General features: G+C 41.8%; 1 protein-coding gene across 1 annotated transcript in view; it reads right to left on the bottom strand.

Moving 5' to 3' along the window:
* FGF12 (fibroblast growth factor 12) overlaps positions 1 to 1,210 on the bottom strand; it is a 512,340-nt gene extending 511,130 nt beyond the window's left edge. The window contains exon 1 of the mRNA XM_031957416.1: positions 923 to 1,210. Within this exon, the coding sequence (XP_031813276.1) occupies positions 923 to 935 (13 nt within the window). The 5' untranslated portion in view covers positions 936 to 1,210. The remainder of the gene's footprint in view (positions 1 to 922) is intronic.
* Positions 1,211 to 14,074: the final 12,864 nt, after the last annotated feature.

The following is a 14,074-nucleotide window of genomic DNA, read 5'->3' as shown; positions in this document are numbered from 1 at the left end:
CGTATCCACCAAGTCTGTAGCAGACTGGTGGGCCGTTGTAAGGAGGAGAAGCCGAATAGATGGGGTTAATTGGAAATAAACCAAACATCACCACTAACATCCTTTTCGTGGATCCGAGCACGAAACCAATGGGCCGTAGGGAAGCAATCTTCCCATCTCTAACCTCAGGTAAATGTTTTCGTGGGTTTTCCCCTACATACATGAGGCCGGTTTGTGACCAGGAAGTCAATGAGTCCCTACAGTATATAATCCTCGATATTCCTCAATCATACTCCATCCTGGGGTGCTGCGGAGCAGGGTGGGATGGGTATTGCCCCCTCCTTTCTGGAGGTCGGCTCCAATGCACGCTGCTCAAGAACACAATCCCTGTTCGTGTTGCAGTCTGCCGAGGATCCGGCTCCTCGGTGCCATCTCCAGCTCAGGGGGCCCTCAGAGGGGAACGGTTTTCAATCACAATAAGCTGAAAAGCTGCAACCAAACCTGGAGCCTCTGGGACGTTGCCTTCCAAGTGGAAAGGAGCGCTTGGCCAAGATTTCCTCACACCCTCCACCTCCTCGGAGCCTTCCTCTCCCCCCTCCCCCGAAACTCAGCGGCTTCCCTACGCAGCTTAGACAGAAGGAAGGAAGCCCGCCCGCCCGCCCGCCGGCCCGCCCGCCGGCCCGCTGCCTCCAGAGCTGCGGGAGGTGAGAAGGCAGCGGCGGCCGTCTCCCCTCCCCGAGCCTCTCCGCCTCTGGCTGCGGCAGCGATGGGCCCGAGCCGGCAGCATCCCCGCTTTGCCTGCCCGCCGCCCGCGGCTCGTGCCGCCGCCGCCGCCGCCGCCGGGGACCTCCCCTGTCCGGCTGGGCTCGGCCGGGCCACTGCAGTGTGCTCGCGCCCCCACACACCCGGCCGGCCGGCAGCCCCAGGCCCCGCGGCTCCATACCTTTGCTCTCCATCTCGGTCCCTCCGGAGCGTCGGGAACTTCAGAAGAACTTGCCCAAGAGGAGGCCCCTCGGGGATGGCCGGCGGTCCCCGAGCCGGGACTGGGAGGACGAGGAGGAGGACGCGGCCGCGGAGGGCGAGAGGGCGCCGGGGCTGCCTCCTTCCTCCTGCGCTGGCTTAAGGCTGGCTGGCTGCCGTAACCCTCAGCTTCCAGGAAGCCCCAGAGGACACCGAGCCCGGCTGGGGCCGGGGCTGGGGCTGGGGCCGGGGCCGCCGCTGCAGGGGGAGAGGGAAGGCAGGCTGCACCTGGGGAGGAAGGGCGGTACGTTAGGGAGGGGGCCCGGGGCGGCCGGGAGGCGCCGGGGGCCCAGGGGCCCGGGTTTACCTGAACGGGCAGCAGCGGCCGGGAGCCGGAGCCGGAGCCGGGAGCTGTCCGCCAAGCGTGGTGCTGCCGCAGGTGGAGTGGCCGATCAGCCCACTCAGCTGGGCTCCGGCTCGGTCCTGATTTGCATAGGCGCGGCGCGCATGCGCCGAGCGGCCCCCTCCCACCTGCCTGCCCCCCTCTCCTCTCCCCCCCCCCCCCAGTACCGCCAGGCTGGTCCAGAACCGCTGCTCCTCAGCCTGGTCACAGGGAAGCGCTGTTACAAATAAATTCCGGACCGGATTCTCCTCTGCGAGCCAGGACGGGGATTGAACCGAGTCTGAGTCTCGGCCAGAGCCCGGCTTAGGCGATTTCCCCGGATGGGAAAGTGGGACCTGGGCTGCCAAGGAGCCAGCTCTGGGGACTGCATCCCCTGTGGGTCCTATGCAGGTAGGTGGGCGTGGGGAGGCCTGTAGCTTCAAGATACTCGCTCAATGTCCTGACTTCTGCCACTTTCCAGGTCGGTTTGTTTCCCGACTGATATCAAAGAATCAGGATGGGCAAAGGAGTGTGTGTGTGTGTGTGTGTGTATAATATGTGTGTAGTGTATGTGTGTGTAATGTGTGTGTGTAATATATGTGTGTGTGTAATATGTGTGTAATGTATGTGTGTGTAATATGTGTGAGTGTGTGTGTAATATGTGTGTAATGTGTGCGTGAGTGTGTGTGTGTAATATATTTGTGAGTGTGTGTGTATGTGTGTAAAATTTGTGTGTGAGTATGTGTGTAATATATATGTGTGTGTAATATATATGTGTGTGTGTAATATGTGTGTAATATATGTGTGTGTGTAATGATATGTGTGATGTGTGTGTATATATGTGTGTGTATATTGTGTAAGATATGTGTGTGTAGTAATTATTGTGTAATGTATGTGTGTATATATATGTGTGTATATGTATGTGTAATAGTTTGTGTAGAATGTGTGTATATATTGTGGGAGTGTGTGTGTGTGTAATATGTGTGTGTATGTGTGTGTAATATATGTGTGATTATATATATTTATTATTAATGTGATAGTTGTAATATGTGTGTGTGATGATTATAGTGTAGTGATGTAATATTATAGTGTAATGATTGTATATATATGTATATATGTTTGTGAGTATGTGTGTATTAATATGTGTGATGTGATATATGTAGTGTGTGTAATATTATATTATGTGTGATATATGTGTGTGTGATATATGTGTGTGTAATATATGTGTGTGTGAATGTTTGTGTATTATTATTGTATGTGTGATGTGAGTAGTGTATGTAATATGATATAATGTTTGTGTAGTGTGTATAATGATGTGATATGTGTGATAATATGTGTAGGTGTATGTGTAATATGTGTGTGTAATGTGTGTGTGTAATATATGTGTGTGTAATATATGTGAGTGGGTGTGTAATATGTGTGTGTGATGTTTGTGTGAGTGTGTGTGTAATGTGTATATAATATATTTGTGTGTGAGTGTGTAATATGTGTGTGTGATGTATGTGTGTGCGTGTGTGTAATGTGTGTATATGTGTGTGTGATATATGTGTGTGTAATATATGTGTGTGTGTAATGTGTGTAATGTTTGTGTGTGTGTGTAATGTGTGTGTGTGAGTGTGTATGTAATGTGTGTGTAATGTGGTTGAGTTGTATAATTGTGATGTGATGTGTATTATGTATGTGTGTGTGTAATATATGTGTGTGTAATGTGTGTGTGTGTAATGTGTGTATGAGTGTGTGAGTATGTGTGTAATATATATGTGTGTGTAATATATGTGTGTGTGTGTAATATGTGTGTAATGTTTGTGTGAGTGTGTGTAATGCATGTGGGAGTGTGTGTGTGTGTGTAATATATGTGTGTAATGTGTGTGTAAGATATATGTGTGTGTAATATGTGTGTGTGTAATGTATGTGTGTAATATATGTGTGAGTGTGTGTAATATGTGTGTAATGTTTGTGTGGGAGTGTGTGTGTATGTGTGTAGAGTATGTATATATTATGATATATATGTTGTATATATTATGTGATGTAATATGTGATGTAATATATATTATGTGTAATATATGTGTGAGTGTGATGTAATATGTGTGTAATGTTTGTGTGGGAGTGTGTGTAATGTGTGTGGGAGTGTGTGTGTGTGTGTAATATATGTGTGTGTAATATGTGTGTGTAATGTGTGTGTGTAATATATGTGTGTGTAATATATGTGAGTGGGTGTGTAATATGTGTGTGTGATGTTTGTGTGAGTGTGTGTGTAATGTGTGTGGGAGTGTATGTGTAATATGTGTGTGTAATGTTTGTGAGTGTGTGTGTAATATGTGTGTGTGATGTATGTGTGTGAGTGTGTGTAATGTGTGTGTGTGTGTGTGTGTGATATATGTGTGTGTGATATATGTGTGTAATATATGTGTGTGTGTAATGTGTGTGTAATGTTTGTGTGTGAGTGTGTGTGTAATGTGTGTGTAATGTTTGTGTGTGAGTGTGTATAATGTGTGTGAGTGTGTGTGTGTGTAATATGTGTGAGTGTGTGTGTAATATGTGTGTGTAATGTTTGTGTGTGTGTAATGTGTGTATGAGTGTGTATGTGTGTAATATATATGTGTGTGTAATATATGTGTGAGTGTGTGTGTAAGATATGTGTGTTTGTAATATGTGTGTGAGGGTGTGTGTAATTTGTGAGTGTGTGAGTGTGTGTAATATATGTGTGTGTATATGTGTGTGTAATATATGTTGTGTGTGGGGCTCTCTTTCTCTTTTCTTTTCTCCCTCTCTGTCTCTCCACCCTTTTCCTTCTCCCTCTTCCCTTTTCCCTGTATCTCTCGTTTCCCCTTTGAAAAAGGAGAAAAGGTAAATGTTTCTGCAGCTCTGGGAGGTTAAATCTTATTTTCAGTTTCCAGACAGATCCTAAGTTTTCTTTCTTCTAGAAATCCCCTTCCCCTCTCTATCCCCACCCCCTCAGTTTCCGTCCAGTTGTTTCCCTTTTGCACTTGACGGTATTGTTCAGCTGAGGAGAGGGGCAAGCTGGAGGGAGGATCTGGGAGCTGCCCAACTGTGTTCCCGGAGGCACTTGTAGACATTGTCTTCTTGTAGGGGGATCATTCCCCTTGGGAGCAGAGACAGGGGCAGAGAGGCACAGTGTGTGGATAATCATTTTTACTATAATGGTGTGTGTGTGTGTGTGTGTGTGTGTGTGTGTGTGTGTTGGGGGGAGGAGGCAGATGCTTTCTTGCCTGAAGCTCCCTGCGCAGGTAGAGAAGAAAAATCAATAATTAATTATTGGTCTTCCTGGGCAAAATCTCGTGAAGCATTATTTACTTATATGTCAAGATTTTGAAAGGAAACAGCGCTATTTTTCTTTTCTTTTTTACTTATTTGTTTTCCTTTAATCTTGAAACGGTATAATGAAAAGAAAACTCTTGAATCTCATGCATTTCATCTCTACTCACAGTCTATGTGAAAACGAACACAGGACTGAACTCTGCTAGAAATTTGGAAAATTGCACTCAGGTGAACTTCCACATTTGAAATATATTTGCTTAGCACCAACTCTGCACAGGACACTGTGCTGTCAACATGCAGCTTTCCAGGTAATCAAGAGTTTGCATTCATTCATTCATTCAGGAATGGTCACTTTTGAGAGCCTTAGACTACATCCTAATATATCCCCCATAGTATCTAAGCTCCTCATGGACAGAGACCAATTTTTGTTCTACTTGTCCTCATATCCTCAAAGCCCAGCTGAGTGCCTGACATATAATAGGCACTTAAGAAATACCTATTGGATTGGCTTGGATAAAATACACATGACACTAAAATAAATGAAGCATCTCCTGTGTAAGTTGAGGCCTTGGGTTCAAATCCTCTATGTGGGTTTAAGCCAGTTTTTTTTAACTCGCTAGACCTCAATTTTATCACCTACAAAATGTGAGGGTTGCATTAGAAGTTCTCCAAAATCTTCAGCTCTAAACCTTATTGTCCCTTATGTTTAATTTGTCTGTGATAGCACAGTGAGTGCTTGAGGAAGAATAATGGGAGACTTCCTGTTCCAGGATTATATTTGTGAATCACCTGAGGCATGGTGAAGCATGGGAGTTCCATTTAATAGAAGCTTCCATTTGATGGCACCCTCTGTTATATGAAGTTTACCAAACAAATTGCAATTTCCCAATGAAAGCAAATTAACAGTAGCAGAGATGTTTACATATATGGAATGATAACTCAGACACTTCTAGTTTTTTCATCCCATCCTCAATGTGCAAATCTTGCACAGTGAGTCGGTCAGTGAGCATTTATTAAGTGCCTACTATGCTCCAAGCACAGTGCTATACACTGAGAATGTTTTTAGAAGGGGAGGATAGTGGTTGGTTTCAAGGATTTTAAAATATAATGGAGGAAACAATACAAAAACAGCTATGAATAAATAAGATCTGGTCAATATTAATTGAACATCATCTCAGAGAGAAGGTACTAAAATTAAAGACTCCCAATGAGTATTTGGTATAACCACAATAATTTCCCACCCTTTGCTATATGGTGTGAGGATTGGGGTGAGGAGATTTCTACAGATGGGGTGGGGGGGAGAAATGCAATGTGAAGCAAATGCCCTTACTTATTCCCAGACCTTTGAGGCATCATTGACATTGTATTATTAGAATTATTATTTAAAATACCCACGGTGAGTGACAGGATCCTACATTTTGCACAGTTCTTGGCACAAAGTAGGTGCTTAATAAATGTTTAGCATATTGAATTGAATTGAAGGATGGAAGGAACCTTAACTGTTGTTAGAATAATAGCTAGTATTTATATAACCATTTAAGATTTACAAAACACTTTACAATTGTCTAAAGTAGCGGTTATTATTATCCCCATTTAATCAATGAAGAAACTGAACCTGACAGAGTTTAAGGGACATGCTCACAGTCACAAAGCTAATGGGTGATTTAGGCAAGAATTAAACTCACAATCTTCCTGACCACAAGTCAGGCACTTCATCCACTATGCCTCTTAGCTGTCCCTACCATCTCCCTCAAAGATACTCAAATAGTTGATCTCTCCCATTCAATTTGGTAATTTCTGAGATTAGGAAACTGGGAAACGAAGAAATATAAAGTGATTGACCCAAGATCACATAACTATTAAGTACTAGAATCAACATTTGAATCCAAAACTTGTGACTGCCTTTGTAGTAGTCTTACCTTATACCTAATGGGAAAAAAAATCAATTTTATCAATCCTTTGATTTTTTTCATATTTAATTCACAAGATATTTTAATTATTTTTTAAAACATATTGAGATGCTGCAAGGAGGGGAAAGGACAAACTTGATTTACACATGCATATCTCAAAGGAATCAGTTGCTTTTGTAATCCCAAATAGGTTGCTGTATGGATTTAAAACCATTCTTCTGACCAGGTTCAAAGCAAATTATGCTTTAAAGAATATATAACATTGTGATCTCGACCCAGGAGGCCATTTTTTCCAGTAGAAAGAAGGATGGTTTGGGAGTAAAAGTACCAGGAATCCAATCCCAGCACCCTAATTACTCTCTATTATTGTCTTGATTCAATTACATCTCTCCAGGCCTCAGGTTCATCCCCTGTGAGATGAGGCTGGTCCACTTAGTTTCTATAAGTCCTTCCTACTCTAAATTTTCAAAAATTGACTTTGGTAAACTTGGAACCAGGATGTAATTGAAAGCTCCTTGATCAAGGACAGGCACTGTTTTTTCCTTCTTTTTTGTATTTCTACCTTCACACAGTGCCTGGCATATAGCAGATGATTAATAATTATTGATTATTAATTGATTCATGATTAACTTTTATGTAAAATGAGCAAAAGATTGTTTCTTGTTTTCCCCATTATTTGTTACAATTTATATGCTAATTCATGAGCATTCACACACACACACACAAACACACACACGGGCTTGCACGAGCACGCGTCTCCAGCATAAAGACTTAGAAAATCACAAAATCAACATTATCTATTTTTGTCATCATTGTTCAGTCCTGCCTGACTCTTTGTGACCCCACTTGGGGTTTACTTGGCAGAGATACTGGAGGAGTTTGCCATTGCTTCTGCAGCTCATTTTATACATGAAGAAACTGAAGCGAACAGGGTGACTCACCCAGGGTCACTTAGCTAGTGAGTATCTAAAGCCAGATTTGAGGTCAGCATTTGATCCATTTTGCCTCCTACTTGACCAACATTATCTATACTGTCTTGCATTTATTAAGCATTTCACAATGACATCTTAAACTGCTTCTGAATGCACTCTGTAGTTTTGCTAGCTGCAAGTTTCAGTTGAAACTCTGAATCTGATACTTCTGGACTGTCAAAGACTATTTCCAAAGCTGTATAAGGAGCTTAAGGATCTGTCGTCTTTTGTATTTAGTTACTTGGGACTTTCTTTGCCTAAATAAAGTTTAAAAAGTTGAATAGATTGCTGGATGAGGTTTGTCAATGGTTGCTTTTAGCCTTCGAGGATGATGATGTGATCCATAAGGCTCCCAGAGCTGACACTAAGATTAGGCAGAGCAGGCAGCTACTTAGTGCAAAAGTGTCAAGGATACAACAAGAGATTTCAATGTTATTTCCTTAAATATGTACTTAATGCCAATAAATGCAACCTTTTGTGGAATATAGATACTTATTTTCTGATAAGTAAAATAAATGGCATCAGGGAAATGAAAACAGCAAGTTTATAGTCACTAAAACAGGGAGATTTTATTGGTTATTGAATTTTCAAGTTTATAGGTATAAAAACAACTAAATGTAAATATATCATCTTAAGAGGCACAGTTCTTTTCAAATTTTTCACAAATTTCCAAGTGTTTTCTTGGGTACAAAAATATTTTGGGATTAAAATTCTGAGTGATCTAAGAGCTTAAGAGGGACTAACCAGAAGCCTGAGATTCCATTAACAGCATTTATTAAATTCTATATGCAAAATATCAGTTAGAATTTAGTTCAAGTTTCTTTGACTCCATGTCGATCCCTAACTAAATGGGAGAGGAAAAAAGAATCATTTCCCTTGGGAAGATTTTTTTTTTTAATTTTTATACTAAGAGGAATCTGTGTTTGGTTTGTATTGAAGCAATTATCATAAAAGTAGCTCGATTGCATTGGTTGGGCAGTTCATAGGGCAAAGCAGAAGGAAATAGCTAGAGGAGGATTTGGCAGGGAGGGAGGAAATGGAATTGTGGATGAGGATGACAAAAATACTGGTTGGGATGAGGTTGGCAGGATGCAGGGGCCCGAGGAGTGAGGAATAGCAGACACCAGGTTGTAGGGCACGATCATGGCCGAGACAAGGGAGAACACGGTTTAGAATGACAAGTAGTAGCATTTCCATTAGGAAAAACTGGACTGAAGGGAGATGGACGTGGCTCTGAGAGGGGGCACTGAGGGAGAGTGCTGGTGGATGGGCTGCTTAGGGACCTGAAGGTCTCATAACTGACAAAGATTTTGACACTTCTTGTTAAGAACTTTGTCCATGGTGAATATATTGGAAATTTCTCCATGGTCTGTCATCTGACAGTTCCCAGACCCATCTGTGGAGTTGGAACGATGCCCATCGGCAGCGAGCTCTGCCAGCTTCATCACAGATTAGGCCCCAAATACAGACCAGTTGAAATAGCAGCTTGAGTAATGAAACCTGCAAGGGGCCTCCTTTCGGCTGATCGCGTTGCTTCAAACCCTGGGGAAAGAAATCTGGAAATGTAGCAGCTTTGAAACCCGCCGTTTTATCTAACACAGCCTTCAGAGCCCAGACTAAGACGCTTCCTAAAAGCCCCCAACAATAGGAACCGAGGCTGCTGTGTGTCCACTTGACGACAAGAATGAGGCTCCCAGAGGTTGCGTTTCCAGGGACAGGAACTGTCAAAGTCAGAGGAGATCCCAGCGTCCTGACCCCCAAGTTCATGATTCCCCACCACGTTCCGCAGGAGCCAAGAGGTTATTGGGGTGGGCTTCAATGAAACAAATCCCACCCTACAACCCATCTGTCAAGTCTAAATATTTTCTCTGGCTGTCCCCAGTGGCTGGAAAATTATCTCTGCTCCTCTCTGCCTCCCAGTTGCCTGGATCACTGCAAGTCCCACTTTCAGTCTTCTTTAATCCAGGTGCCTTTCCACTGAGATCACACCTCATTTAGCCTGCGTGTATCATGTCTGTGCATGATTGTTTGCATGTTGTCTCTCTCTCCCCTTGGAGAGAAGAGAATGGAATCCTTGAGTGTGGGAATTGTTCTTTGCTTTTCTTAGCAAAATGCCTAGCACATAGTAGGTGCTTAAAATTCTAATCGACTGATAAATAAGTTACAGGCAAGCCACAGACTTTCCGAAAGAGCTATAGCCATTCTGGTTGCCAAACAGATGCCAGAAGATGATGACATCACCACTGGTTTGTTTGAGGAAAACCATCCTCAGATCCCAATCCACATAACAGCAGTGGCTGTTAGGAAAAGCAAAGGGTCAAACCCCAGAAATTTGCCATATAACCTGGGCCAGAAACCTGATTCTAATCATGGAGGAATGATGGAAAATTCCCTCTAACTAAAATTAAAGGACATATACATACACACACACAAATACATGACATCTCAATGGAATCTAGGAAATTACAGTGTTCTTCAGTGCATAACCAATTTCTCACAACATAATTATTCTCTTTGGTCCTTCTCTGATTCAGTCTAAAGGCAGAGTTCTTCCTGTGGTATTGCAAATCTTTCTTCCTTCCTAGGTCTGGGTAGATCTTCTTTTTCACTTCGATTATTTGGAAACTTTAACCTCTTCCAAGAATTATCTAAGTATTTTTTCAAGAGGCCTGACTTGATTCTCCTAGTTGTGAGGGCCCCTCCAGATTCTTTGTTTCATTTGTATAATGAAATATGTAATAAAATATATTTATCTTCACTCACAGTTCACCCCCAATTCTCAAAAATGACCTCCTGGAGGTCAGGGATTGTTTTAAGTTTCTCTTGAATCCCTAACAATTTAGATACTAACATATAAAAACAATTTTTAAATTGAATTAAATAATTCTTGAATGCCAAGATAATTCCAACTTTTAGATTACCTTTGAGTCACTTTTAAAAAAATAGGGCTTGGTGATTACTAAATTGTCTAGTTAAAATAATATGGCCCAGAGATGATGTTTACTTTGATAGGAGCCATAGAGATGCAGGTATGATTATATTAAAACTCAACATTTTCATCAACCACAGAATCCAAGAGATGCAAAGGGTCAGGGACCAACTATATTAAATCTTATTTGAGCTGCAGTTAATTCTTTAAAATATTCTCATTAAGGGAGGGTCTAGCCTTGGCTGGAAGATCCCCTAGTGGGGGAGAGGGAAAATTGACTTCCCAGGAAAGCTTGTATCTTTTGAACATGTCTCATTATTAAGAAGTTTTTCTTTATATAGACCCTAAATCTGCCACTTAGCAACTTTTAGCCATTTTTCCTGAGATGGTCTGACCAGAATATAGACCAATGGGAGTATCACTTCTCCCTCATCCCAGACACTGCCTATCAGTGAAGCTGTGGACCACATCAGTTTTTATCTATGTTTTTTAGCTTTCTTTTTTTTTTTTTACATCTATGTCCTCTTGGACTTCTTAAGTTGAAATTTTGAACCAATACTCCTAGATCAGACTGGCTTGTATTTGTTCAGTTCATGATAGTTAGACTTTTCTTTCTTCTGAAGAAGCTCTTAGTGCCTAGATGCAGTAGAAATAAAAGCCCAGAAGAGCCTTTTACAGTTTATATTCCCTGATCATAGTATCAAACCCCACTGTATCATAATTCCCCAGTTACCCCTTGAGAAAAGAAAACCAGTCAATTAACTGGTTAAAGTAGCTAAAGAAAGTTACTCTGAGCACTATGTCATTTGGCACTTCCCTGTGTAATTGGACTATACTTATCATCATGATACTGCAGAAATCTGAGGAAACTGCTAGTTAAGCGTGAATGGTGACTGTTGGAGGATGTGTCCCATCCTGCAGCAATACTGACTCAGCTAAGCAAGGACAAAAATGGCTAAACTGCTGTCACCTTAAAGAAATATTATCTTTGAGTTAGAAAATACATGAGACACACTCCCTTCTGCTGTGTTCTCTGGTACTCTCAGAGTACTTTGCTGAACTCCACCCTGTTCCAAGTTGAGGATAATGGACTCTCCTTCGATTCATGTCTTCTGTCATCTTCTGGATGTATAGATATCAATGAACACTTTTGGATTTACCTTGAGCCAGATTGTTTGATATTCATTTAGATTATGGCTTGGATGGCACTCCTTTTCCCCGAGACATGTCTGCTTCCTCCAAGCCTATTAATTATCCATCATCACAGACACCCATTAAACTCAAAAAATTCTTCTTAAAAATGAAACTTCCACTTCTGAAAAGATGAAGGTGACTCTAAAGAATTCTCTCCTCTATGATGACTCCTCCAGTTTTCTTCATCTTTCCTTTATCCCAATACCACCAAATTCAGAGGTAGCTAATTTTTTGTTATCATTTTGTTATGATTAGGTTTTGCTAAGGGAAAACATTACAGTTTAATTTAAGGGTGGAATAGACTCGATTATATTGTTCCCTAAATTCAGACGACTTAGTTGACCCCACTTTCTAGCTTTTCTAATTCTTCTCTGATGATATATGTATGTGTATTGAGGCAGGGAATGAGATTTAATTTTCTTTCTCTTTTCTTGTCTTCTCTCTCCCCACCTTCTCCCCCCTCCTCCCTTTTCTCTCTCTCTCTCTCTCTCTCTCTCTCTCTCTCTCTCTCTCTCTCCCTCTCTCTCTCTCTCTCTCTCTCTCTCTCTCTCTCTCTCTCTCTCTCCATTCTTCCTTACTTCCCTCTCTTCACCAAAATACTGGTGAAATGTTGATTTTTTTGTTGCTCAAATATTTTATCAAAAGAAAAATAAATTGATTCATTTATCAAATGTCTTCCCAAAAAGGAAAGAGAAGCTTCATCAATCCATTAATTGTTATAGATTCTTTCTTGACCTAAAAGATGGCTATTAGAGAAGTAAATTAAGAAAGTGACTTATCCTTGTGGGATCTGTTAGTGCCTCTTTGTGAATAAATTTGTTTCCATATACAAGCACACACCCAACGATTTGTGATGCTCACATTCAGCATTATTGGTTCAGATGAGTGGAGCCAAAAGCCTAATGTTCAGTAAGTACCAAAGCCAGATACTTTTTGTCAACACAGAGGGAGCCTGGAGCAGAGCCAGTCTCAAGATCCTTCTTTGGATGCCCTCTTTGTGCTCATTTTAAAGGTAATTATTGTGCCATGGGTAAATTGCCTTCATGTAGTTACACACAGGTTCCTAAAATGAAAGCCATGATGCCCAAGATAGGTCCATGATAACAAAGGATGCACAAAAGAACACTGATAAGTTAGGAAAATGCCATTAATTTCTCTCAATGATTATTCCATAACCATTTGTACATAAAGAGGGCAAGATTCCTATCAAAACTGCATGAAGCCCCCAGTTCAGAGATGGGGGGCCAGAGGAGAAGGAATGAAATCCCCTGCTGGTCAGAGTAGATAGGATAATGATGAAAGATATGAGAGAAAACAGATGGGCTGTTGTTGGCCAGTGAGATGGAGGAAGATCTGCTCTGGATCGGGTTAAACAAAATTATTCCTAATGCCCCTTCACAACCAGAAATTCTGTGATTCTGTGTAAAAAGAAAGACCCAGGACATTTAGTGGATTTTGAATCATACACAAATCAATAGCATGACAAGGCAGGCAAAGCCCAAATCCAGTTAAACATAATCTTGAGCCCAAAGCAGAGAAACTAAGCTCTGCCTCACAAGTCAGACCACAGCTGGGGCGTTATTTTTACTGTTTCATGTGACATTTTAGGAAAACTGTTGACAAGCCACTGTGCCTCCTAAATAGAATGGCAAAGATACAGAGGGGCCTTGAAGGCACATCATCACAGAGATGATTGAAAGAGCTGAAGGTGTTGAGCCTGGAACAAAGTACAGTGAAGACAGGAGGGTTCTCTTCAAGTATCTGAAAGGCAATCAATGGGAGAGAAATGACTCTTGTCCAACTTGCCCTCAAAGGCCACAGCCAGGAGCAAGGAGGGGAAGGGGCCACGATTGCAATTTGAATATCAAAGAAACATCCTAATAATTAGAGTTCCAAGTGAGCCTCGAGGGGTAATGAAGTCAGCATCTATAAAATCCCAGATGAACCAACAATGGGGAATTTGTGGAGGGGATTGCCCCACAGGAGAATACGGCCTCTGAGATCTCTGCCAGCATTGGGAGTCTGGGCTCTTGTCACTATAGAAAAGTTGCTGATGGATAAGAATTATATGAAGTTTTAATGTTCATCAAAGTGGTGGACTGATGCATCCATGAAGCCATAAAACATTTTGTTTCATTGTGGACTCGATGACCAAGGCAGAATCCTGAGAGGGATGTAATACATGCATTTGGGGACATTACTTGACCCCCATTATCACTATATCAGCAAAGCCAGTAATGTCTGAAAATTTTTGCTAGATGTGGCTTTCTGAAACAGAACCTCCCCTATCCAATAGCTTCCACAGATTATGTAACTTAATTCTGCCTGATATGAGGTTTGCATCTCGTTATGTTATGTGATCTTTGTTCCTAAATTTTCCTGAGACTCAGTTCTTTCATCCTCAAAATGGAAACAATAATACTGTCTCTAGCAGTCTCAAAAGGCTATGTCATGAGGTCTCATAGACCTG

This window comes from Sarcophilus harrisii, chromosome 3 (genome assembly GCF_902635505.1).
Source record: "Sarcophilus harrisii chromosome 3, mSarHar1.11, whole genome shotgun sequence".
NCBI lineage: Eukaryota > Metazoa > Chordata > Mammalia > Dasyuromorphia > Dasyuridae > Sarcophilus > Sarcophilus harrisii.
The sequence above is the reverse complement of the archived record's forward strand: the minus strand, read 5'-3'. Positions and strand labels throughout refer to the sequence as shown.